General features: G+C 31.3%; 3 protein-coding genes across 8 annotated transcripts in view; 1 reads left to right on the top strand and 2 right to left on the bottom strand.

Moving 5' to 3' along the window:
* Positions 1–1240: 1240 nt before the first annotated feature.
* LOC122397090 (1-phosphatidylinositol 4,5-bisphosphate phosphodiesterase gamma-1) lies at positions 1241–7868 on the bottom strand. The gene is made up of 20 exons (XM_043395964.1): positions 7848–7868; positions 7294–7480; positions 6246–6395; positions 5957–6095; positions 5642–5804; positions 5176–5489; positions 4894–5100; positions 4407–4827; positions 4026–4337; positions 3759–3940; positions 3482–3659; positions 3337–3402; positions 3043–3234; positions 2756–2977; positions 2462–2668; positions 2001–2382; positions 1795–1934; positions 1603–1710; positions 1398–1479; positions 1241–1315 (listed from the first exon to the last, which is right to left on the bottom strand). Exons 1-19 carry the CDS (start codon positions 7866–7868, stop codon positions 1459–1461), a joined length of 3612 nt encoding a protein of 1203 aa, XP_043251899.1. The 3' UTR covers positions 1241–1315; positions 1398–1458.
* Positions 7869–8630: 762 nt separating this feature from the next.
* LOC122397089 (FYVE, RhoGEF and PH domain-containing protein 2-like) lies at positions 8631–10751 on the bottom strand. 2 transcript variants are annotated; one of them, XM_043395961.1, is made up of 8 exons: positions 10655–10751; positions 10458–10588; positions 10158–10379; positions 9863–10049; positions 9354–9766; positions 9144–9281; positions 8871–9035; positions 8631–8798 (listed from the first exon to the last, which is right to left on the bottom strand). In XM_043395961.1, exons 1-8 carry the CDS (start codon positions 10749–10751, stop codon positions 8631–8633), a joined length of 1521 nt encoding a protein of 506 aa, XP_043251896.1. The 2 variants fall into 2 exon arrangements, with proteins under 2 accessions (XP_043251896.1, XP_043251897.1); XM_043395962.1 differs by having other exon boundaries at positions 8709–8798; positions 8963–9035.
* A 425-nt stretch (positions 10752–11176) lies between these two features.
* The window catches only part of LOC122396798 (membralin), a 60650-nt gene continuing 44664 nt past the window's right edge, over positions 11177–27162 (top strand). For 2 of the 5 annotated variants that reach the window (XM_043395482.1, XM_043395480.1), the window contains exons 1-9: positions 11177–11353; positions 13634–13992; positions 14108–14343; positions 14424–14643; positions 14725–14863; positions 15959–16193; positions 16273–16363; positions 19943–20000; positions 22050–22133. In XM_043395482.1, the coding sequence (XP_043251417.1) occupies positions 13726–13992; positions 14108–14343; positions 14424–14643; positions 14725–14863; positions 15959–16193; positions 16273–16363; positions 19943–20000; positions 22050–22133 (1330 nt within the window). In that variant the 5' untranslated portion in view covers positions 11177–11353; positions 13634–13725. Of the gene's footprint in view, positions 11354–13565; positions 13993–14107; positions 14344–14423; positions 14644–14724; positions 14864–15958; positions 16194–16272; positions 16364–19942; positions 20001–22049; positions 22134–27162 lie in introns of all 5 variants that reach the window. The other 3 variants (XM_043395484.1, XM_043395485.1, XM_043395481.1) reach the window with 3 other exon arrangements.

Here is a 27162-nt window from a genome sequence, read left to right as displayed (position 1 = left end):
CATGATTATAGAGGATGAATATACAATAATTGTCATTGCTATTTTCTTAGATGAATAGTGCATAATAACATATTTAAGCCAATAACTTTAAAAAAAAAGGCACATTAAATAGGTATTGTTAGATAAATCTAACATACTCTTGTAAAAAAAAGACTAATTATTTAAATAGCTTTTTGTTTATTAATAAATGTATAATTTGTTCAAATTTGTTAAAATCAAAGTAAATTAAAATTTAATCAATTATGATGCGATCAATAAGTAATGTGCCTAATAAAATATAATACATTAAATCATACAATACATTTTTATTATCACCTTTAAACAAGCAACTTATTTCTAATTATAAAAATTTGCACTAATTATAACATTAATAAACATGGATTTAATTTGTGAAAAATAAAATCTATAATTTTATACAAGAATATAGAAAAATGTAAAATAATATTCCTATGTTTTATGTTTGTAAAAAATAGTCCTATAATTTTTTTGTACCATTCTATTGATGGACAAAAATATATGTAGTTTTGCGATATGTAATATAAAAGCATATTTATATTGTTTCTTAAAGTAAAATTAACATCTCGTAATTTTTCTGTGTATCATATTGTCGAGCTACTAACTATTTATTTTTGAAATAATAAATAAATACTATTAACGTGAAAACAATATTTCGAGAACTGTAAAAGAATTAAAAGCGTATTTTGTATATTAATTAATTCAGTCTAAAATATATTATAGTATAAAACTTTGCTGTTTTCGTAACTTCAATATAATATAAATGAAGATATATTTTGTCATGCTACTGCCTAATTTGTTATTTTCTACACTTTAACAAATTCAAAAATGGTTATACTAAATCACATTGCTTTTTTATAAGTTATTTACCTTTTCGGATGCAAATGATCTAAGTGAACTATATACTAAGTAATAGATAGATACTTTTGGATATTTTTCGCAATAATTTGCAAAAATCTTTACAATATGCCATATACAACTTTTGCAATATTAACTAGTCATTTTTTAATGAGACATTATTGTATTTTTCATATCTAACTTTTTTAAATATATCTCTTCCACTCTTTATTCAATACTGTAACAACTACTCTACTACTTTTTCTTTGATACTATACATATATTATAATAATAATAATAATAATATTCCTAAATTATCTATGTAATTAGATACAAAGATAAGTATACTTATTTTTGTAATCATAAATTTCAATTTGAAAGATAACCTTTGTAGATAACCAGTCTTGATGTTTTATTTAAGCTTCTAATCAAAATATTTCATCTAGTGATATTTATGCTAAACCTGAATAATAGAATTTTTATTATGCAATACTGAATAATTAAATAGTATTTAATTTATAACTACAATTTATTAAATTCCTTACCTTTTCTCAATTCTAATGTGCATTAAACAGTTCAAGGCTTGTCCGTAATTTACCATTGGTTTTATAAATTATGCGAATGTGACTAAAATAAACATTTTTGTATAAAGTAATGCATACATGTAATCACCCTCTGCCCGATGGTACTGCCCCCATCCGATAACACTCTGTATAACGGAATCGAATTGTAATTTAGTTTTATACTTACGCCTGAAGATGTAATTCGAAGATGTATTAATAACGATGCAAGCTCAAGATCTTCACTATAATTGTTTTTTAATGGAACGCTTCTATAGCCTGATCGTAAGCACCGGACCTAAATGTACAGATATGTCCAGGAAAATGTAGTATGCAATTAGGAATTTAAAAAGTGTAGCGTGTTTTTGTAGTTAATACATACGGGATAAGTAGCTTGTCCAATAAAATTACTATCACCAAACATATCTTCATCCTGCACAATGAATCGTATGAATGCAAAGTATGGATTGATAACTTCGAAATCAGTAGATTCATTCCATATAGGATTAAATCCATTATCAGCTATAATTGTAATACGATTATTGTATAATTGTCATAGTAAGGAACATATCATTTTATCTTACTTACGTATTGTTTTGGTTGTTATTTTCGTGCTACTATCAAAATCAGCTCCCACAATTTCAATTTCAACAAAAGGACTGGCTATACCTCTCCCTGATCTAATTAAATGTCTAGCACCAATAATTTTTAAATTAAATTTAACAGGCTCTAATCCTTGTAAGCAACTTTTATCATATGGATTAAAATCATCTTTAAACATAAATTCAGGTTTCAATATATAACCACAATTGCCGTTTTCTCTGAACTTTGCTTGATTGAGCTGCATTGACTTATCTCCAGTTTGATAATTTAACGCTACCATTTGGCAGCCAGAATTCCACATTGGCACAGGATTATAATTTGACGAATCAATACGTTGCCCTTTCGGGTATACTCTGCTAAATTGAACCTTTAAAATCGTAATTTTAGATTACTAGAAATTTCTTTCTGCAAATATAATTAATGGCGTTAATCCTCTATTGCTTTACCTGATGATACTTTATAAAAAATTTGTTTTCTTGTTGACACATAAGTTTCTCAGCTTTAGTCTCGGGAAAGCTACTCATTTCAGTAAATACAAAACCTTTTGTCTTTATTCGCTCTAAATTAAATGCCACTGACCTACAATAAACTATTAAATTTGACATTTCTTTTGCTATTCTCCATGCACGTTCCATCTCTTTATGTTGATTTTCCTGAAAAAAGAAATGTAACATGTAATTAATTTTTTGAATTCATTGTCCGTTTGATAATTACTTAAGTGTACGAAATGTCATGTTTACCCTGACACTAGCATTTTGAGCAGTTTCTTTAATGCTTGCCATCCATTCTAATGCGGTATCTTTACAAGGCGTTGCCACTTCAAATACTGAACACATACTAGGATTTTGTATTCTTAATATCCATTCTAGTCCAGGCCTTCCACCTACCCTTAATTCAACAACAGCACCCATAATATCTAGTGAGCCTTTTTGTAGACTACCAAACATCATGAAATCTGCCGACTAAAAGTAATAATAATATTGACATTAACTATATTGAAAATCAATGCAATATATAGTAGACTTACATCTTCCTGATTGTCTTGAGGTTCTATTTCTTCTACATAATTAGCAGGAAACCAATGTTGCTTTTTACCGCCATAATCTCCTCGCCACCAGCCACCACTTTGTCGATGCACATTTGTTACTATAGCATGTTTTACCAATGTTAATTCATCTTCTCTCCTTGCTTTATAATCATAAATTGCTTTTACAGTCACCTTTAAAACAAATTGAAAGTGTAATGTTTCTGATAAATAATTATTGTAGTACTGCTTGCTGTTGCTATTTAATTAAGTAAATTTATTATTGTAATAACTTACTTTTGATGTAAAACTTGTAGGATCCATATATCCAGGTATACCATAAACAGAGCCATCATCTGTATCCTGAATATGAAAAGATAATTAAATAATTCAACAAGAAAAACCATTTATTAAACGAAAGCATCGACAATATATTACATACCAATCCCATTCTTCTAATAAAATCTTGATTTACAGGATGGCTTAATTTTATTTTTTTATATAATGGATGTCTTTCATAATAATTAACTAATTCAACCAAGCTTTCAAACTGTATAGTACCAATAGTATATAAACGTCCTTCTTGTTTGATTCTACAATGTTTAATTTTCTTCTCTGCTCTGAAACCAAATGAAAACATTACAACATAACTTATAACGCAATAGTATTAGATATTATCATTTTATATTGTACTTTAGTAGTATTTTAAAATGTTTTACCTAAATGAAATAGCATAAGAATTGCTTTCTTTTTCACTGGGTCTTACTAAAAATGCTCCATCTGTAGGAATGCGTTTCAACATTTCCTCGGCTAAACTTCGGGTACAGTCAACGTGCCACCATTCTTTCTCTTCGTGTTTATTTGGTTGCGGGACAGGTTCTTGAAGCGTGATTAAAAACTCCTATTTCATTTCATTTTTAAGATTAGTCAATGAAATAACTATATAACTTAGAAATAATAAAGTACTATATCTTGTTTACGCTTACTTGACTTCTTAAGGGATGATTACGATAATGTGTAATTAGGCTGTATAAACTGTCAAAGCAATTTGTGTCAATAAGGTAGTATCGTGTTTGACCCATTTCTTGTTTGAGTTTAATACGACAATGATTTACTTTGCCTTTACGCCAAAAGGAAAGACAGTAATCTCCCACAAATGTGACGCATTGTCGGACTAAAAAAGTACCATCACCAAGATGAGAGTAACGTCGTAACAGTTCCTCTGCTTCTTCTCTTCCTCTTGCCAGTTTACCATGAAACCATTTTTCTCCGAAGTGTAATTCATCATTGGGTACACCCTATATCACAATCAATAAGACTTTAGTAAAACGTGAGTCATTTAAAATAAATATATTGTATATACGTACATCTGTTGGCCGCCGAGCTATACCTTCTTCATCGTCATCATGTTCAATCTCTTGATTTCTAGAAAATGTATCCGTATAGAACAACTTTTGTTGAGTGAGCACAAAAAAATGAGGATTCCACTCTCTATCAACGGGGTCTTCAAGATAAAGAATACCATTCTTTACTGTATTTCTCAGATCCATTTCTTGCCTGCTTTCATCGCTTCTAATGAGAAACGATGTTTCATCAACACCATCAGGTAATTTTTTATGTTTCAATATAATTTTTCTTCTCAATGCATGTGGTGATGGCAAAGAAGTTTCATTTTTATCTACAGGCTGAATCAACAGCATATCACCAAATACCTCTTGCATTGTAACTGCCATTTTACGTTGCTGAGGTAGCGTGCAATTATCCTCGATAGATAGAATGACAGGATAACTATGTAAAAAATATATTTATATTTTGCTTTTTAAAATAAAATATCAGATATTTATTTATACTTACTCTGATGTAGCAAATGCATGCTCTTTAATAGTTTTAATAACATCCAAAAATTTTATTTTTGTGGTAAGTGTATGACCATGAAAAATAAATGGCATCCCATCAGGTCCATCCCAACAATCAAGCTCTATACATCTACATCCAGTTCTTAATGCACGTACATAAGCCTGACAACTACTTTCGCTGCTAATTTGATCTCCCATTAGATACCTGTAATAATATTTGTTTAATTAATACACTTACTTGTTTTGAGTATAAGTCACCGACGGCAAGGAATATGCTTACGTGTTATGCGATGAAGCAATCCAATAATGTGATAGAGATTTGTTCATGTCTTGATATATTCGAGAATATTTTGTATCCCAAACAGAATTTTGTTTTGAAAACAAAAAATCGATAAATTCAGAAAATGTAAAATGTGGTTCTTGTACATCTCTTTGGGGATCTTGTAGATAGTCTCTAATAAAACAAGAAACTTCTACTTCATTATTTCCTAAAGGATCTTGTTGTTCAATTGTTAAGAAATTTTGAAAATCGTGAACAGTAACAATTGGCCCTGTTGTAGAATAATTGAGCAATGTATTCCAATCTGTGAAATTCTGTGAAAGTAAAATTATAATGTACATAACAATTATATATACGAGTTTTCGTGTGTGTGTAAGTGTGTGTGTGTGAGTGCGTGCATACAACATTGCATATGTAAATTTATAACGAGATATACACATAGTAACATCAATAATCAAAAACTTACATTTTGATCAAACATAAGTTTATGGTAAAGTATAACAAAATCATCAAAACCAAGTTCATTTCTGTTTCTTGTATCTATTTCTTGAAAAAGTTCCCGAAGTCGATTTGTTGCCACTTTACAATTAATTCTAGGCAAAAATGCTTTTACATCTTTCACAGTCACCCTGTGAATGTAAATTATTAAATTAGAAGTGTGTAAATTAAAAAACTTAAAACATCCATAAATATATTAATAATATTAACAATAATAAAAAAAAGTATATACAAATTATATAAGGAATCTAAAGCTATGAGTGAAGAATTATAAATTTTTTACGTTTCTCTTGAATTTTCCATTGCATAAAACTCTTTTCTTAGCCATCTTTCAACTTGTAAAGGATATGGAGCTTTTATAGTATCTTGAACTAAACGACGTAACCCTTTTACCCAAAGTTCACATTCTTTTTCACTAAGGGCTGAAATAAATACATAGAAGCAGGTGCATGCAAAAACATACTTTAAGAAAAATTTGGTGTGTTTTAATATAAAAATATAAATGTATAATATTAAAAGGAAATATTAAAATAGTTACAGATCCAATAGTTAAACCATTAAAATATATTTACCAGAAATTGAAAGTGTTTTAAGTCGAAATTCAGAACCATAATATATAACAAAACATCTCAGATTCTCGATTCTTTTTGCATCTTCTGGCCATTTTTCAAAGTCTTTAGAATGTTTTCCAACCTTAATTTCTTTGATTTCTCTTATTTCAACTAAAATCAGAAGGAATAAAATCTTCTTTAATAGATCTTATACATTTGTAATGCATTTAACAATACATATATTATTTCGTATATGTATATTATGCATTATACCTATATATGTATAAATATTATATATTAAAATAATATACAAAAGTAATGCTTCAAGTATTAAGTGTTTCAAAAAACAGAAAATACTTTTCTTTATTAAGTACTTTCTGATTCATATGTTATGTATTAATGTTCTGCTGTAATATATAAAATCAGTGAAAAAAAGTTTCTTTTTAAATTAAAGACCCATGATATCCATTAGGGCTGATTCAATATATCAACAGTATCCATGGGCACATTTGTTTGTAGACCAAAAATGAAGGAAATGTCCACTAAGTTACATATAAGAATATTTAATGTAGTATTGTCAAATTACTAAATTATCCAGTCAGAAACAAATATAATTTAATTCTACATTGAACACAAATGTGTGTGCAAAATCTTATTAAATGAAATTTATTAACTGACTTAGATTGTATCTTTATCATAAACTCACCCATATACACTATTCACAAGGACCTTTCCTTCAGGTTTTTGACCTATAACTAGTATCCTCAGATAATATTTTGCCCATTTTTGCTGTAGATATATCTTCATAACCATGCAAAATGTGTGCCTAGAATATTAGGTGGAATTTTATTTCAACAGTATCAAATTAATATATGCAAATTTAATAAGTACTATCATGTTGGAGATGTAGAGATATAGATATATTAACATTTCTATTATTACTTAATTGATCTTCATTTAATGCATAATAATGGATAAATAAAAATATTTGCTTCCTCTTAAACATGTAACAATGTTAAATTATTAGAGATCTTGTTATAATTTTGTTTAAGGAATTAACTATTTTTACCTGAACCGTCAAAAGGTTTAAATGTTGCACTTCTTGCCCATACAATTTGTCTCGTTTCTCTTCGTATCATAAGAGTCTTTTTTTCTGGTCTTTTCCTTGAAAAAAATTTTGTTACCACAGTCCCCCTTTCTAGTTGACTGATGATTTGTTCCATTTCAGGTATTATACCATTCATATTTAAAATATTCTATTTATGCTATAATGAATGGATATATTTTATTTAAGTAATATATATATATATATAAAGATAAATATAATTTGTGTATTAAAAAGCAATATAAAACTACAAGTGCTTGAGAAGAATTAAAATTCTTAAAGTAATTTAATTTTAACAGAAAAATGTTTATATAGGCTTTGGTTGTGTTCTACTAAAGGGAACTACTTATATTTATAAATTGTATTCATTCACTATTACTTGTTATTACTACATTACATGTAGTGTTTGCCATATGCATGCTTCTGTAGTATAAAAATCTTACTAATGCCTTCTATAGATTCTCTTTAAATACAGTACATTTTTATTATGCGGAATAATTTTATTAGAATACATAAACATAACCTATCACAAAATTCATTTAAGTATCGTGTATACTTCAATTAATATATTTAAAAACTAAACACATTTTTTCAACATATTAATAAGAAAAGTATGTATACAAAATGTGATTTTTTAAAAAACGCAGCTCCTTTTTTAATTGTGAAATTCTAAAAGATGTATTTGTCGTGTTCTTGATTACTTATCATTCCTACGAATTCGTGATATTTTTTTATATCTTTTGTTAAATATTAAAAATGTATCCTACCTGTATCAGAAATGATATTTTATTAATTATATGATAAACAATTTGATTTCCCTTATCATTTGTAGGTATTGGTCATGGCTATGTCATGACCAGTGTGACCAGATTTGGCATAATTAAATGCATCGACGTCGACACTAGAAACGACGAACTTCCTTAACGTCCAACGCAGTAGTGGGAAAAGTCGACATATCTTACCGCGCAGGACGATTTTTATGGAGTTTTTGTCACTTCACGTAATTAAGGAACAACTTTCCGATTAGTCTTGAAATTTCTACATATTCTACAGCAAAATACGCGTTGTTTGCATTTTGAAACATTAAAATCCTTTACTCCGATCAGAAGTTATGATGTTTGAAACATACGCATGATCTTTCAGGAAAGCATTTCTAACCCCACATTATATTTTTCGCCGGAAAATTTAGACACTTTACCCCCCGTCGATTTTTCTTAAAAATTCGTTTATGATTTTTAGTAATTATATTTATTTACACCAACAACTTTGTTGCCATAACTTATTACATTAATTCAATTGTGCTATCTAAATTTAAAAAATTCTTTTAAAGATGATCCAATAGATGAAAAGAATTCACTGATAGATTTAAATGTTGATGAGGTCTCTTGATTAAAGTTTGAAGAAGGAATAGGAGATAAACATGACGTTGTGTTCTCTGTATAATATACATTTTCTTTACCTGTAATATTCTGTGGAAAAGTGTGCATAAATCAATGCAATATCTACCCTGAATATTTTTTCAATTAAATACTTGAACTTACATAGTTCATGTTTTGTACACAGGATTCAACGTATTCGGAATTGTCACTAGTTCTTAATTTTTTCAATTTGTTGAATAATACAAAGCAATTACTTTCCGATTGTACATCCGCGTCTGCTTCTCTATCCTTTTTGAGATACATAATTCTTGATGCATCCAGATTAACCTATTAATTGAACAAATATGATCTATTTATGTATCTGGATCTTTTGCTCTACATTTTGTTTATTAAAATAAAAAGTATGATTTCATAGGTCAAAAACTACTGTATCACCTCAGTTTCTTCGTTTGATCTTTTTCTTTTACCAGCATTCGTTGATATATTTTCAGATTGAAAGAGATTAAGATTATTATGTCTTAATGGTTTCCTTGAACTACTATCCTTTCGTAAGGTTTGCCTACACTCTGCATACTAAAATAATAAAAGAAATAGTATGAATTATATTATATAAAATATTTGGATAGGAATGCTGTTTAATAATACCTTTTTTATAGAATTTTGTATTACTTCTATCCATAAATTGCTATCATCTTTCTCTGAATAAAGTAGCAGCGTTTCATTTAAACAAGTAACGCGAAACAGTCCACCGCTTAAAACACATTCGACCTTGCATTTATTTAACGGTAAAACACAACATAAAGTTAATGAATTATCTGGATCGCCTTTGCAATATAGTAAAGTATCACTTAGAAGAACAAAATATCTTCTATATGCAGAATTTCCTCGTCTTGACACTCTCATTAATGCTCCCTGTTTAATAAATCTTCTACCAGGTTTTACCAAATTAATTGGATTTACAATACATTTTTGTAGCTTCAATAAGTTTTGTGCTTCTTCATGCTGTTCAATTAAAGCATTTATATGCCTTGCTGCTTTTTCAACTTCTACTAAACACACTATAAATACAATTCATTTATTTTGCACATATTATTATTATAACTTAAACAACATTTTTACATTAGAAATAGTTTGAATTCTTACTTTACAGTTACCTTGCAAAAGATTATATTCCTTATGTTTATTAGGTGTATGTTGCAAGACTTCTTGTAAGAGTAACTTATACCTAGGCACTCTTTGTATTGGTGTAATTAATAATGAAGGTAATTTTCTACCAACTTCAGGTCTTGATTCTTGTTTGCTAATAAAATCTTTGAATGCACAGTTGCTTTCTTGATTTGTCTGAAAAATAAATATTTTATATACAGAGTGTTGATAAATAAAAACATTCTTGATAGAATAGCATATAAAAATAGTTTTTAACAGAGAAATTTTTAAATAATAACATACCTGTAACAAGGATAAAACTTGTTCGTAATCATAAGCGTACACAGAATATAACTTAAAAAATGGAGCAAGTTTGTAAAATGCACCAGCTATATTTTGTGGATCTTCTTTTAATTCTTTTACTAATTCTCCACTAACATTGTATAATGTTTTTATATTTTCGGATAGCGTTGAAAGTAAAATGTGATCTAATAGTTTCTTTTTAAACATAGGTTGTACAAAGTACTGAAAAAAATAATAATTTTATTTTATATATAATTTTGTTTAAATAGTCAAATAGACATGAAGACAAGTAAAAAATACCTCCATTAGTATTTCTAATTGTCGTAAATAAGTAACTTCTGTTGTTAAAATTTCTTGAATGGCTTGATATCTTAAATCTTTCTCCTTTTCTTCTAAATATCTTTGATTACTTTCATTTAAACTGTTAAGAACTATAACAAAAATAATTAAATATTATATGTAAAAATTAATCGACACAAAGACACTTTTAATTATACCTTTCAAGCGGTTCCTGGTGCTCAAAACATTTCTATTATTTATAATTGTTTTTAATTCAAAACTCAACGGAGTTTGCGGTGATCTTGGTGAATTCATAATTCTCAATAATACTGTCAAACTTTAAAATATTATATTTAATTCATTCCAATGTTCACTCGAATATGAATTATCGTTGAAAGTACACAAAAATATATAGTACTTTTGAGAACGTTTTACTATTATATTAAAATAATGGTAATTTACAAATAAATACATCGGTTACAATTCAAAACATTGTGGTGTATATTTTGTTGTGCGTACGTGTGTAAATAGCGAGTTTTGTCGTTTAAACATATTTCACTTCGGCTTCAAATTACTATATCAATAGTGAAATACAAATAAATGATCAAATTGTTTTATTGGTCCATCGATAATAAAATACCAATAAAAATCAGTAATAGATAGAAACTTTTCGAAATAGTGTATTTTTCGACTACTCTCGTATTATAATGTTGGCAACGTTATAGGGTTAGGAACTAGTATATACGTGTTGTAGAATATCAAAACACATGATGATGAAGTGATAATTTGACGAGCATCGAATTTGTTAATACTTACAATCTGTATTTTTACGAATCTGTTATTATCCTTAGTGACATGCAGAAGAATAGTTTTGTTGGAAATACAGCGTTATATTTATTGTTCAGATCTTAAACAAGGTACGATATGGTTGATTTGTGTGTGAAAATTTTACCAGCGGTTCGTATGTTATCTGTAAAATGTCACGTTCGGGTCATAACGATTTATTCGAAAAGAAATATACGCATTGTAAAATACAGGATGAATAATATTATTTAAATTTGTTTGCGATATATAATTACTAATTTTCTAAATTATTTACTTACGTAACGAAATATGTTATTGATACACAGACCTATTCTTTTATGTGTTTAGGATAATAGTGAAAAATATGTGTATATATCAATACAATACCTACTTCATATATTTCTACAATTTAATACTTACATACACACAATTAATGTTTCGTAGATAGAATTTAACGTATTTGGAATTATCATTCTTAAACTATTTTAATTTTCTCAATATTATGAAGCAACTACTTTCTAATTTTACATCTGCATCTGCTTTCTTGTCTTTTAAAAGATACATAATTGTTGATAAATTCAGGTTAACCTGTTACTTTAACAGATATTGTTAAAAAATTATGTATTGAAATTTTGTATACTTAAAATTGTTTATTAAAATATAAAAGCATGATTTTTTAGATCGAAAACTATTGTAATACATCAGTTTCTCTGTTTAATATTTTTTTCTCACCAGTTACCGTTGATATATTTTCTGATGGAAATAAATTAAGATTATTATGATATATTTGTCAAAACTTAGAATATCAATTGTTTGGAAAATTGTAATCGTCCATAGTAATGCAGAGGAATACTATTGTTGATAATTCAGTGCTAATTTTAATGTTCAGCTTTTAAAAAGAATATTATATAGGTGATTTTGTTTTAAAATTTTAACAGCTGTTTATGTCATGTATGATATGGAAGTTATAATGATTTGGAAACAAATATATGCATTGTACAATGTTAATAATATTATTCAAAGCTGTCTGCATGTGCAAAAATTATTTTTCTAAATTATTTAATTACATAATTAAATATATTATTACCAGATAGGCATATATTGTTATGTATCAATAATGTGTTTGATGCATTTAACATAAATAAAAACAAGTTTATGAATAATCTTGAAATTATATTAATATTTATTCAGATTATCATTGATTTCTATTGCAAAATTTATATATTATTAAATGAGGTTATAATGCTTCGTATAGTAACATTACAGCAGTGTTTGATCTGCCGCATTTTTCGCGCAAGCGTGTTGAAAACTGTGTCAGTGAAGTGTTTTGTCCGTGTGGAAAAGAATGCTGTATGGACCCCTGTTTTGTTATTTGAGAAAAATTATTTGCAAATACAAAAAATGTGCATATATATATACAACTTGACTCACCATAATACAAGTAAATAAATTACAACAAAACGCAATCAATATATATAACATATATTTTACTTACAGCTTCATTGTACATTTTCGGCTTTTGAAAAACAATTTTTCAAATGAAGTATTTTTATACAGCATTTTTTCCCCTCGAAAGAACTAAATTATTTCTGGTATAAAAAGCAATATTATATTCAGCAAAAAATCCTGCTAAGTTTATTTCCGCTCGTTTTACTTTGTACGCGACATAGTGTAGCTAACATTATTGAAGCTTTTATTATGACATCATATTTTCTACATGTTTGATCAGTGAATGTTTCATTAAATTTGTTTTACAAGTTTTGATGGTTGTGTAACATATAGTACAAGTATTATTTGTTTTTTTACTTTAAATTCCTCGGCTTGTTTTACTTGTTGCTGTTACTTGTGCGAGTCGGGTAAAATTGGTTTCTTTTATTATGTACGCTACTGTCTTTAGTGACGGATTACGCATGCGTGAAAAATGTGGCAGATGTAACAACACTGTGTTAAAGGTTATGTTCTATGTTGATTATGATTATGTTATTAATTATTATCTTTATATGTGAACGTTATTTTACATGATTATGACAATTAATATTTTCTTTTTATTATTTACTATATAAAAATTTATAATTCAAGTAAATTTGGTTTTGTATACATTCCATATGTCTGCAGAAAAATGATGTACATTTAAGATATTAATTATATGTTAAAACAATAATGTTTAAAATACTATATATATAAATCTATCATATAAGTTTAAAGTAGTTTATTATTTAATATAAACGATAACGAATTTCATGCTTAATTTAGTTTAAAGCAAAAATTGAATATGGTTACGAATTATTTATTCTCGCATTTAAGATCTATTATGTTATAACACAGAAGTATATAGCAGGTCAGAAATGTTTTAATATGATGACCTTGTCTATTATAAGTGTTATTTGTTACAGGATATACAAAAGGTAACTTGAATGTTTATGGGTAAAAGTTATTAATTACTACAGAATCATTTGTTGAAAATAAATATTACATAAGATTTAAAATGTCTGAAGTGGATGGTGGTGCTATACCAACAACAAATAATCAGAACGGTGCGGCTATACATAACAATCATATTGCTGGTGGTGCAACTCAGCCAAATTTGAATAATAATAACATGAATACCACTGGGAATAATAATAATCAAATCCCATTAGTTAATGTGAGGGACAGATTGTTTCATGCAATGTTTATTAAGGCTGCATTAACATATGCAAGAACATTTCCAAGGCATGTCAGGAGACTTATTGAATTTATAGTTTTATTAAAGGTAAGTAATTTATCTTTTTTTTATTCTATTAAATGTGATATATGTATAAACGTTTTAATAGATTTATTGAATTATTGTAATATAAAACAAATAATTACAAATTACAAATTTTCAGGCTATATTAGCATTTTTTGTGCTGGCTTATATTCACATAGTATTTTCACGTGTACCAGCTAATTGTTTGGAACATATAAGAGATGATTGGCCACGAGATGGTATATTAAGAGTTGAAATACTTAGAAATGGAGGAGAAGATTATAGTATAGAAAAGAGTTACGTAAAAGAAGAGAAATTAAGACAAGAAAAAGTTGATGACTTAACTAATGCTTTGGGGATATTAACTAGAGATGGGTGAGGAGTTAATATTTGATTCGTTATTAAAGAGTAATTGCTTTTTATCATTTTATTTATTCGTCTTATTTCATTAACAGGTTTATTATCATTGAACCATCTGCTGTTGATGAAGATAGTGATACTACAAATGTGTCTAATGAAGAAAGTCATGATAATTTATCATTACCCAAGAAAGATATAGTTATCAGAGGTGCTACTGTTTCCGGCGATGCACAAGATCCAAAATTAAGTATAAATAATACAAGTCCTTTACTATCTACAACATTTTGGAATGATCTAAATATAGACAAGAAAGAAGTAAATATCAACAATTGAACAAATACTGAATATATTATTTACGATATCAATTTTAAATGTTATTTCAAATTAATATTTTAGACATCAAATGAGAAGACAGTATTACTAGAAAGCGCACAAAATAGAACCACAGGACCCGATGCAAATAAATTAGATAAAGAAGATGTTATCCAACTTTTAAAAGAGCAAAACTTTGAATCTGATAAGTTTGCTAGAACAGGTATAAATATGATGCAATTTAAAACAAAGTGGGATGATTGTAGTCATTGTATAAGCTATATCTAGAGTTGGGCAAATTTTATTCGAGTACTAATTGTCCGTTGTTTCACCCACGTTTATCTTATATATGAAAAAAATGTACCCATGTACATTAAATATATTAAATATACACATGTTTAAATTCGTGTAATTTTCGAGACACGTATATACGTATATTTGGATACATGTGTATCTGTATTATTAATATTTTTTATAACATACAACAGTGTTTCAATTAACAATGTTTATTACAATAATTAATTACTAGTTATTTCATAATTACATGTCTTATTTCATTTGAAAAACCGTTTATCTATACGGATTTGTTTCTCAATTAATTCGATTAATCGATCGACTTTTTTCGACTGTACAATAGTTTCGATTATCCGAGATAATGTGGATCGAGATTATCTCGGATAACACGGAAGGATCAGTGAATGTTTATTAATCATGGAATAAAATCATGAAAAACATTCTAATAATGTAATATTGTACATATATTTCAGTTTAATTATGTAATTGTTTAATTCAGTGAAAGTTTTCTACCGTAAAGCTCAAAACACCTCTGATAATACTTGAATAATCGAGACTCTACCGTATTCGAAAATTTGGAAACATTATTCTACATGAAATAATTACATGTAATAAAATATTAATATTTTAAGGTTACATACATATTTAATTGTTTACTGAACTACACAGATTCACTTGTATCGAAATTAACCACTATATACGCGAAATACACGAATCTCTTGAAATCGCTAAAAAATTTTACAATTTCAAGTAAGGTTACAATTTTATTTATGTGTATAACGACTAAAAATTTTATATTCATTCTGAAACCAATTTTTGCTCGTATCATTCTTAAATTAGAATCCATTAATGGATTTTTTAAACCAACATCCAGAATGGGTAAACCATGAACGAGAGCTAAAATTTTTACTCATTTGTGAATAAAATTTACCTAGCTTAGCTTATATTTATTTCAGTCTAAAACAGAAGTATTAATACAATATATTATTTTGTTGTTATTATTGAAAATTATTTATTGTTTTAGACGATGGTTATATTGTTGAATATTCATTGGAATATGGTTTCTTGAGATTGTCACCTGCAGCCAGACAGAGATTAAACATTCCTGTAAAAGTTGTTACTTTGGATCCTATGAATGACAAATGTTTTGGTGATGATTTTTCGAGATTAATACTTGATGAATTCTTGGGATATGATGATTTACTAATGACGAGTATTAAGACACTGGCAGAGCACGAAGACAATAAAGGCTTTTTACGGTAAATAACTTATTAAACATTATTATATTTTAAATTAAATAAATTTTTTATTGATTGCAAAAATCATAATATTTTATAGAAATGTGGTAACCGGAGAACATTATCGATTTGTAAGCTTGTGGATGGCCAGAACGTCGTATCTTGCTGCATTTTGCATCATGTTAATTTTTGTAAGTACATTTTTCTAATTATAGATATAAAGCGCATTACTTTTACGTTGAATTCTATTAAATTGCGTGTGCAATTGTATTCGAGTTTAAATGTTTATCACATTACAGTAGCAAATATTTAAAAGAAAGTTACGCGAAAATACAAATCTGTTTTATTTCCGATTTACTGCGAGGTTGCACACATTTATATACTTTTATGCATGTTTGGTATTCGAAGTAAGATTTAAATATCTGAATTTTCTATTTCTCAAATGTTGAGTTATATTTTTGGACGAATTAGTAGAAAATATTTTCTAATATTAAATTTCATAAATTTCTATTGTGCTTATTTAAGTTTCTTTACACGCAGTAGAAAATTAAATTATGCAATTTATGTTATAAATTATGCGTTATAATATTATAAGCATCATCTGTAACGAGTCTAGAATGTTCTGGAGGTGTAAATTAGATTTAGTTTCATGTGCTACGTGTTTTCGATCCGGATATATTCCTCCCCGTCAAGGGGATGGTATCATACGTATCCACACGACAGCTTGGTACATGTAAAAGGATATGGCAATCAATTCAAAGTAACGCACTGAGATCACCCGCGTATAACCCTCCAACCCCCTGTATCCTCACAACCTGCGATCCCTTTGGAGTTGAACCGTTGGGCATAAATCAACGTTATTAGGGGCATCATATTCGTTTCAGAGGCCCCAAGCCAGTAATTTTGTATCAAATTGTCCCCAAATAAGTTGCGCCATCGCGTCAGAGACGATACTAATTTTCAGGAATTTTCCATTGTATCAAAAGTGTGCTTTGCATATGCAACGTTTGATCAGTTATCGACAATTAAGTTAACAACGATTTCGACTGAAATATCTAACCGATATAACCAGGTTGTTAGTTTCGACATTTTTTTGTTTCAACATGCAACCAAGTTTCCTCTTTTTTTTGTTACAAACGATTGATATTTTAAACAAATTTGTTGCTAACGGATAATGTAATCAAACATATAATTATATCAATCCATTATCGATACCTATGTTTCAACATATACAACACGGATGCCAGATGGGTTGTGAAATTTCAGAGTATTCCCCGGGTGTTAGGAAGTGATTGGATCATATACGCACCAACGAATAGCTGCGCTCGTGTTTAATGGGTTCACACCATGCGAATAAATGAGTAATACTGCATACCACTAACCATGATTCAAATGCTATGCATTATGTAGTAGCCTATATCTAGTTTATATCTACATGGTCACGTCGTATATAGTGAAAAGCCAATTATTCCATACATGGGTAATTTTACGAGAAGAAACGTTCAAATTCAGAGCGCTAGAATACTAAAATAGTTACATACAGGGTGTTCGGCCATCTCTGGGAAAAATTTTAATGGGAGATTTTAGGGGCCAAAGTGAGACGAAAATCAAGAATACCAATTTGTTGATTGAGGCTTTGTTAAAAAGTTATTAACGTTTAAAGTTCCGCCTGTAGAACAGCTGCTTAGTGATTCTCACTCAGAAAACTGTAAGGCTGTCGATACATCAGTAAGTAGAGTTTCTCATGCTGAGTGAGAACCACTATCGCATGCATGCAGCTGTTCACAGATTGCCGTTCTACAGGCGCAACTTTAAACGTTAATAAATTTTTAATGAAGCCTCAATCAACAAATTGGTACACTTGATGTTCGTTTTATTTTTGCCTCTAGAATCTCCCATTAAAATTTTTCTCAGAGGTGGTCTAGTCGTATCCCCAAACGATGCACGATTATTCTTTAGATCTCAATATCTTATTATATTGAACGAACACAGGAGTAGAAAGGTAGGTACTTGGAACCATCTATCGTGGCGTAAAGTTATAATCTTGAATAAGTACTCCGTGGTAGTAATTACGTTCACAAACGAAAAAGGAAGCTTTTGTCAGAGTTGATGCTCGCGTTTCCAGTAGGACAAGAATTAGGAAATATATCCAACGATTCAATTTACTCGACGATTATCATTACCCTCTATTTTGAACTAAATATGTTGTTACTCTTTCGTCGAGTTTCAACGTAATGTTCTATGTATAGAGCGTTGGAAATGCTTTGAATGTAGTTTGTGGTGGAGACGGGAGATGGGTGGATTCCGTGCTACAACACGTGAATGTTACTTCAGTGCTTGAAGCGTCATCTGGAACCACCCTCGGTCAACCCACCGTAAAGTCACGTGTACCGGACTGTCGTCATTCACGTATTACCCCGTATCTCTTGCGTCATGTGCACGTAATATCGGGTACTTTGTTACAATACGATCCAATGTGCAATACCATCCCCCTCTCCTCATCCCCCCCTCTACTTTTCGTTTTCTTAATTGTACCTTTCATGTTTTCTCGTGCGTTTTTTTTAAATCCTCGAACAGTCCTGTTTTACTATACATTTGACGGTCTTTGAGACAAAAATTACATCAATACATAAACAATAATATGTTTACCAACGAAAGGGAAACATACTGATATAAATTTCATTACTGTTTTGTCCATAATTGCATTTGTTAATAAATAAGGACGTCTGGGGTAGAAAATGACCCGAGGAGCGCACGAGTATTAATATATTTCTGACTTAAAATATTGGTTTCTCATTGAATCTTTTTAGAGTTTATTATATCTAGTACGATTACTAGACGAGTTAGTAATTGTTTGGATTCTATAACATTTAAAAAAAAATACTTACTCTATTTACATTTATATATATTTCAAATCTTAAGAAATGGCAATGTAAAAGTTTTTAATCAGAAAATTATATTGTCTCGACGCAAAAAGGTTATTTTGTTATACAAGGAATCGATCAACAAAACGCAAGGTTTACGAGAAAATAAAAAACAGGATGTTGTAATTTGCGTGAACGTTTTCGCGTTTTATTTAAATTTTAATCTGACTCTCTGTTAGAGTTCTGTATCGAAGTAATTTTTTTTCGTCCCATCCTTTGTAAATAACGGCGGCGCATCTGCAAAGTAAGATTAGACGGTTCCAATACCAAGGTTACCCATTGCAAATAGTAAATTATCTCCTGAGTGTCAGGTGCTAGTTCAATATGAACCAATCGCAATTCAATTGCACTATTCACTCTCAACCCGGTAACCGAGTGCACAGCTCGCAATTTATCTCGTAACGTAGCTTTGTTGCAATCCCCCCCTATTAAATGTATTTTTGCCAACGACGCGTACTAATCGACACGATTCCGTGTCTGGGAAAGCTTAATTAAATTACGTACTCAATTATATCGGTAATCATTTAGCTGGCCAGAAAAATAATTGCAGATAAAACATCGAAGAATTATTAATTTCTCGCAATTCCGTAAGTTTTTTTTTCAAATTTTTATTGAAAATTACATTGATATTGTGTAAAAAAATATACGTATCTTTTTTTACAAGGTGTTAACTTCTTCCGACACATTATTTACTACGTTTACCAAAGCTTACGAAAATGGTTATAGTTTAAGCATTTTGAAGTATTTATTAGCGATTATTATCGTGACTTTTCATTGTTTATCGATAAAGAATGCATTGAAGATTCTATTTGTATTACAATTAAATGTAAACGTTTCTCGTTTCAGACTATCTCCGTTTCTATGTTACTACGGTATTCGCATCACCAGATTTTCGTGTTTATTGGTAAGTAATTATTACGATAATTATATTAAAAATTGCTTGATGCGGATTATGTTTGGCACGCGTGGCGCCGTGGATAATTGATTAGTGTTTTTTTATTTTTATGCTTATTCTTTCGAGACAATTTTATGATTTATCGGTGTATATAATTTTAATTTGATTAAACCTGTAAGTATCTGGTAACTTAATTATTTTACAATAATAGTTAAAAATTTATCAAGGAAACGCTGTCACTATTTTGCTTTCGATGAGCGGTTCATTAATTTGAATTATGATTTTGTTGTTCGTTTCGCCAAGTGTTTTATATTAAAAAATCGACAAAGAAAACGAGTGCCCGGCGCTTGACCGATGCCAATCAAAAGACGTGGAAGTTAGATTAAAGAAAAAAAAAAGGCGAAATGACAGAGTAATTTGAAAGTTTGAACCAACTGACGGGCAAAGAGAGCTATTTTCTCAGGTTAATCGTTTGAAATACAAATTTGCATAGGAAAACACTGTAGAGGGTAACTCTTATTTTCCCCTTCTACCAGTGGGTTTCGGATGTTTTAGACAGTTTCAGGACTGTCGAAGTTCTCCTCGTCTTCTGTCTTCCATTCATGTTTATCTCTGGCAGTCTGTTTTCGTTACATCGAGCCTTTTCTTTCTTTTTACCTTTCCTGCTCTCTCCTGTTCGATCGTTTCGTTCTCTGTACCCTTTCCCGACTTGTCTTTCTTTGTGTTGCAACCCTCTCCTAATTTCTCCGTCTCAAAAGCGTAACGAAAATACTCGAAAATTGCATAGCCCGTTTGAATTCGTTCGCCGGAATTTCTACATTGCAAATACGTAAATGCAGTAATAAAGCTGGAAGTCCGAAGTAATTTTTAACAAATCGTCGTTAAATATTTATTGTAATGTACGACTGTTGAAAGACAATGACTATTATCTGAGGTACGAGGGGCATCCAGGTTTTCGCATGTTTACTTTGTGTCGTCAGAACGGAAAAATAATTTGATGGTACGCTCGGTAGCACGCGGAGTTCAGATTACGTAGCGCAAGATGGAGTAGTCGGGAGTTTTAATAAGCAGTGGGGTTGGCTTTAGTGGGTGACATCTTAAAATCTAAAATTCATTAAATCGGAACACCAAGGTTGTGGCGAAAATTTGTAAGCAGCGATACTCGGGTTGTTATAAAGAAGACATGCGTTGTCGTTTGGGAATAGCTGAACTTCTTAACCACATCTCTGCGCTTCAATTAAGTTATAGAAGAAAGCACCTTCATGAAAGTTTCAATCACCCATGAAGAATTAAGTACTCGGCGTGCATCTTCGTTACAATTGGCCCAGAGATTTACCTTATTTTAATTCAAAATTCAAACGAGTTTCCAAGAATATTTGAAAGTATATAATAATTAAAATATTCAAGACGTTGGAAAGTTGAGTTATCTTATTAATTATTATTGTTATTACCTTTCCAAAGCGAGGTAGAATAGACATTGTTTTCGATTCGTGGATTTGTACATCGATATTTGATGATATATGGATGATTAAGTTACCAGTCGAAGTCCCAAGTAATTAACGATTGTTTTGCGGCATGCGGTAGCAATAAAAGAGCAAATGGAATAAATTAATGGAAAGTTGTGTATGGATTAGATGTGTCGAGAAAAGCGAAATCTTGTATTTCGTCTCGAGGCACCGATCGAAAGTTTGCTAGAACTTAAATCGAGATCGAGGAAGTTTTGAAATTAATTCGTATTGAGCTTTGAACCGAGTCGTCGAACGCGACACGATTTCTTCACAGCCCTCAACTTGGGTAATAACCTTCCGCTCAGAAACTTTTCGTCACTGAGTATCTAATAAATATTAAATTCGATCTGTTCGTCGTCCAGCATAATGATTTCGATACAATATCTCGACGCCGTGCATTTAGAGAAGAGAATATAAAATCCATTTTTATGAGTCTTTCAAACACTTCCTCGTCTTTGAAACTAGACAATGTGAATGAATCGTTCGCTGTTCGCTCGAATATTCTCATTGATTTTTCGTGTGAAATGTACTTCTTTTCACTTTGTTTCAGTGGATCTACTTCACATGTTGGAGTTCAATTTACCGATATCGTTTCCGGCTGCGTCTCTACTTACAGTGATACTGGCCCTTGTCGGTGAGTTGCATAAAATTCACTCTTTAACGCGACTATATGTACACAATCTTTTTATTTTGGAATTTCTTTCTTACTAAAACGCATTTAAGTATCGAATATTTTGTTTTATGATTTATATGTGCCTGTGTTTACTTAAAAATATGTGCAACGACTTTTCTGCATTCTACTATTTACAGATCTTATCTACGTAGCTCACAATATAATTGCCCCTTTATCTTTTTAAGTTGGCAATCAATATTTCCAGATTGAGTATTAAGCTATTATTATATCCAAGATGAGGTTTCTTAAATTAATTTTGGTAATGTAGATGTAGGTTGCTACTTCGAGTATTAGAGAGATTTATTTGATATGCGGTTTCAATAGTTTGATTGGTATCAATAGTTTATCTGGTAACCGATAGTTTTGAATTCAAATCTCAATTGAATAGAAACCGTTTAGAGCAGGAAATGCACTTGGACTTGTATGTATGTTCCATCATCGATCTTTCGTGTGATATATACGTACATTTCTAAACAATAATTGGGCGGTGGTTTTACAAGCTAAGTTATCAAATATTTTATTAACACACAATATCCCATTCACTTTTTAATTTTCGTCATTAGAAACGTGATTTTTTATTTCACGAAAGTATTCGAACGCTTCCAATCTACATGAAATCTCGAACAATATTCCTGAACGATACACCAAAGCGTGTTAGACGCTCTCATAGCGTAGCACGATGTTTGAGAATGAAAATGTAGCCAAAGACATAGTCGAAGGTGGCAAGTTTCGCCAGCAGTGCGTCGAAGTAGAGCGCGTGTCAAGTTGCCAAAAGTGCAAAATATTAAAGGCCTTTTTACTAAATCAGGGCCTCTCTCGGTTTCGTTCCCTCGCTGATACGACGTTAGCTCAGTTACAAAGCTGATTGGCCGGAACGGTTAACCCAGGATTCTGCATAAATTTCTGATGAAGGCGCAACAGTTGGGTAACCCGCTCGGAGCCCATTTAGCAACGGTGGCGGCGTCGGTGGTTTCCCTACCACCACGACGCCCATTTCCATTTCAACCTGAATCTCCTCTTCACGCTTCGCATGTTCGTCAGCGCCATCCAATTGATCTGTATAAAGTGTGATATCGCTAATCCTTTCACGAGACTATTCGAATAGTTCTGAAAATACTAATTAAATTAAATTTACAGGGCCCTTTTACCTCCAGTTTCCCTCGCCTTCTCTTCCTGTGGTTTTCCTTTCTTGCTGCAAGTAGCAGTGAACTGCGACCTAACAAGGGCGCAACGTCCAATTGGAAATTAGTCTCAGGATCCGTTCCTTCTTAATTTCACGATACTTTTTAAATAAATCTATGAGACAGTAGACACGTTATAAACAATTCTATGCCTCGAGTGTTCGTAGTTTCAATTCTCGGATTCGGTCGAGTAATTTTTAATTTTCAATCGGAGCTTAGGCGGTGCTTGAGACGTTTAGTTTTCGTTCGAGAAGTGGTCAAGGTTTTCTTACACTTATGACGGTATATTGAGAAGCCACCAGTTGCACGGTATCCGAGTAAAATGGCGACAGAAGTGGTAAATTTCCGGATTCATACATGCTACCGTACGGATTGCCGGGATTCACGCGAGCACACTTGTGTGCGTATCGGGTTTACGGGTGGGTGTAGAAGAAGGAAAGGAAGCCTTGGGGAAGTTGTTATCTCGAGTAATGGGTTCCGGTTCCTGTGTCGTTTCCTGACCTCTATCCGTCATCCTTCAGCTCTCTCTGGCGAGTACCTCTACGATTTCTCAGCCTTCTACATACACGTTTGCCTTATTCTTCTGTCCTGATATCCACGGTCTATCTTCCTCCTAGTACCTCTTTTCTCGTTCTTCCCTACGAAAAATATATTCTGCATCATATTTCTGCAATAATAAACACCGAAGAACACCGTATAAATTCTTCTGATATACGTGGAAAATTTGTTATTCTGACGGGACTTCAGCATCGTACTAAACACGTACACTTAATTCTTTCAATTCTGTAATGTAATTTATTTAACTGTAACATCGTTACGTGCGACTTGTTAGGTTTCCTCTGAAATTGTTTATTATCGTTCCTATCAGCGTCATCGTTTTATGCTCGGAAACTTGCAGCTCGATACACGGTTACCCTTTGTGTATTCTCTCTAAAATTTCGTTGTTCCATTCGTCGTTCACGGCTGTTGCGTCCATGATTCTGTCGCGACCTGTGTATCATCGGCGCGAATTCACGTGAAATCGACCACGTGTCGTGCGGCATTTGGCCTCGGAAACGACGAGGAAGACGATTTTGCATAATGGAATGTCAAAGAACGGAGTCCCTGGCGCCCCTGCATATCAGTGACGCATGATCGACCGCCTAACATGCTGTAAACACATTTTCAGGGACGGTCAGAATATGTTGCATTCTCCGCTGTTTCGTTTATCTGCTTACGACCCCTTCGTAACAACTTTGCTTTTATCCATATCAGGCAACGGGCACTGGATAAAGCGTTATCCAGCACTAACAAACGTTTCGAGAAAACTGTTCTCCCGGTTCGAAGTTAAAATTAAGAATAAGAAAGCCTTAGATATTCTAGCTTCTCCTTTTTAAACATTCTGGATGAAACTTACAATACAAGTTTTATAGATACGATTCAGTTGCTTTTAATTGTTTCTAATCGAATTTGTACCGAAATATGGGTGTAGCGGTTTAAAATCCTTCGATCCATTCGGAAGAAATTTCAGGGAAACATGTCAATGTATGGTCAGACATTATATTTTCGGTAATGAATTTTTTTCTCGAAACTGCGTAACATTTCGGGCGTATGTCTAATGACAAAAAATCATTGTAATTGGCCCCTGCAATTGAAAATAATTTTTTTAGAACGATTTGAAATTTTTTAATTTCACCGAAATAGTGCAATTTCCCCGCTGTCGATCTCTAGCGTTACAGTCGAACTTGCAACGTTAAAATGCGTTCATTACAGTTGTAATTGATAATATAATAACGTCGAGCACGATACGTCTAGTATTGGCTTATGAAAGCAGATTTTCCGTCTGTAGATTTAACAGAGTCGCATCTCACCGCATCCGGTGGAAATGCGCCATGGAATCTGGAGTTGAGCGATAGTTACAGAGCAAGTTGTTAGGGTTAGATAGTTGAATCAACATACAGAGCGGCATTGATCTACTCCTGTTCAGAGTGCTTGAAACACGTGTACAATGCATTTACCTACATGTGTTCTGGGAAAAGCAAACATACACATAAACCCCTTTTCTGTGGTTCTGCTTGCTTTGTCCGTGTCTGCTTACTATATAATTTACAAAGTTTATGTACAGGGCGCCGTAAGTGTGAAAATTCAGGTACAGGATCATACAATATTCCTTATCGAACTAACTGCACTAGTTATTCTCGTTTCGACGTTCCACATTTTGAACACATTAGGAGTGAAGAAATACAAAAATTGTTGTTTTGATTTACTTAGTTCGGTTACTTGTTCCCTTTCTTCGTTTGGTAGATTTTTGGATGTAATTATGTTTACAGCTCTTCCAGTATCTGGGAAGATACAAAGTTTGTATGTTTAAAGGTCCATAAAAGATGAAGCAATGAATTAGTTTGATATCTGTGAGTTCTATCACGTGACGTAAAAGAAAACAAAAATGTGAATGCACTTGTCCTCATTTTGATTTGATTAGATTCAAGCGCGTCCAATTTCGGATTCCATCAGGCTCGAATGCGTTCAGTATGTTCGGTCGGCAGGAAATATTATGTCCATTAAGTTCTGGATATCCCTGCTGTTTTGGTGGTACGCTCGAAATTAGTCAACGATGGCCATACATCGTTGGCCACTGATAAACCACCGTATTAGTAGTCGTTCCTTCCAAAAATGACGCGATCGTGCGTTATTTTTGTTTGGAATTTTGAAAACAGTATCTTAGTACACTAGAGAAGGGTTAAGCTCTGCCAATATGGTGTACAAATGTAAATGAGAAAAAATTTTATATGTACATAGGCCCCAGAACGGTTTACTACGAGTCAATACAGTTTAGGATGAATCGGGAAATATCGGGCAAGATCGACTCGAATTCTTAAAGATTCCCGTTAGTATCGCGAGTTATTAGGTCCCGTAAGGATCTAAAATTTCCGCTCCGCGAAGATGTTTATATGTAACTGGGTAATTTCGAAACCAGAGCTTGTAAATACAATTAAATTACTGTCCGGCTGATTATGGGAGTGGCGTGATTAACACTGAACAAAATTTTTTATCAAATTAACTGGTTAACTTCCGATATAAAAGGAAATATACAGGGTGTTCGGCCACCAACATTTCTAATCTCACATTGTATTTTTGGTAAAGAATTTTTTTCTCGAAAGTGCGTAGGATTTCGATGGTATGTCTATTGACCAAAAATGATTGTAATTGACCCCTGCAACCAAAAATAATTTTTTACAACGATTTGAAATTTTTAATTTCGTCTAAAAATTTCACTACCAACACGAATTTTTTTCTCGAAAGTGCGTAGAATTCCGGGGATATGTCTATTTACCAAAAATGATTGTGATTGACCCCCGCAGCCAAATATAATTTTTCCATGAATGATTTGAAATTTTTTAATAACTTTGTAACGAAGCCTCAATCAACAAATTGTTATTCTTGATTTTCGTCTTATTTTATTTAATTATTTTACTTTATGATATTTACAACAAGAACGATAATTCTACATACGTATATTCGAATTGTGCCATTGCTTCTCTGTAAGTTCGTATATTTTTGAAAGCTCAATGCAAGTAACCAGTCAGTTTAGAAATCTCAGTACTGCAGGGTGATTCTATGGTGAAGATGCAAGATACGTCGCTAAAGTGCGGAATCTCGAAGTTAGTCGACATCGATGTTCACGCATGATCGATCGGCATCAGCGTTTCGTGCGGGTGGGTGCAAGACCGTGTAAAACGTAGTCGTCGCGCACAAATACATACGTATCACACATGCTATCAACCGTACATCTATCTTGTCCATCACGACTGCGAATTAGTTTTGATGCA

Source organism: Colletes gigas, unplaced genomic scaffold (assembly GCF_013123115.1).
Source record: "Colletes gigas isolate AHSC1104 unplaced genomic scaffold, ASM1312311v1 Colletes_gigas_Sc00008, whole genome shotgun sequence".
NCBI lineage: Eukaryota > Metazoa > Arthropoda > Insecta > Hymenoptera > Colletidae > Colletes > Colletes gigas.
Note: the sequence above shows the minus strand (reverse complement) of the source record. Positions and strands in the feature narration are given on the sequence as shown.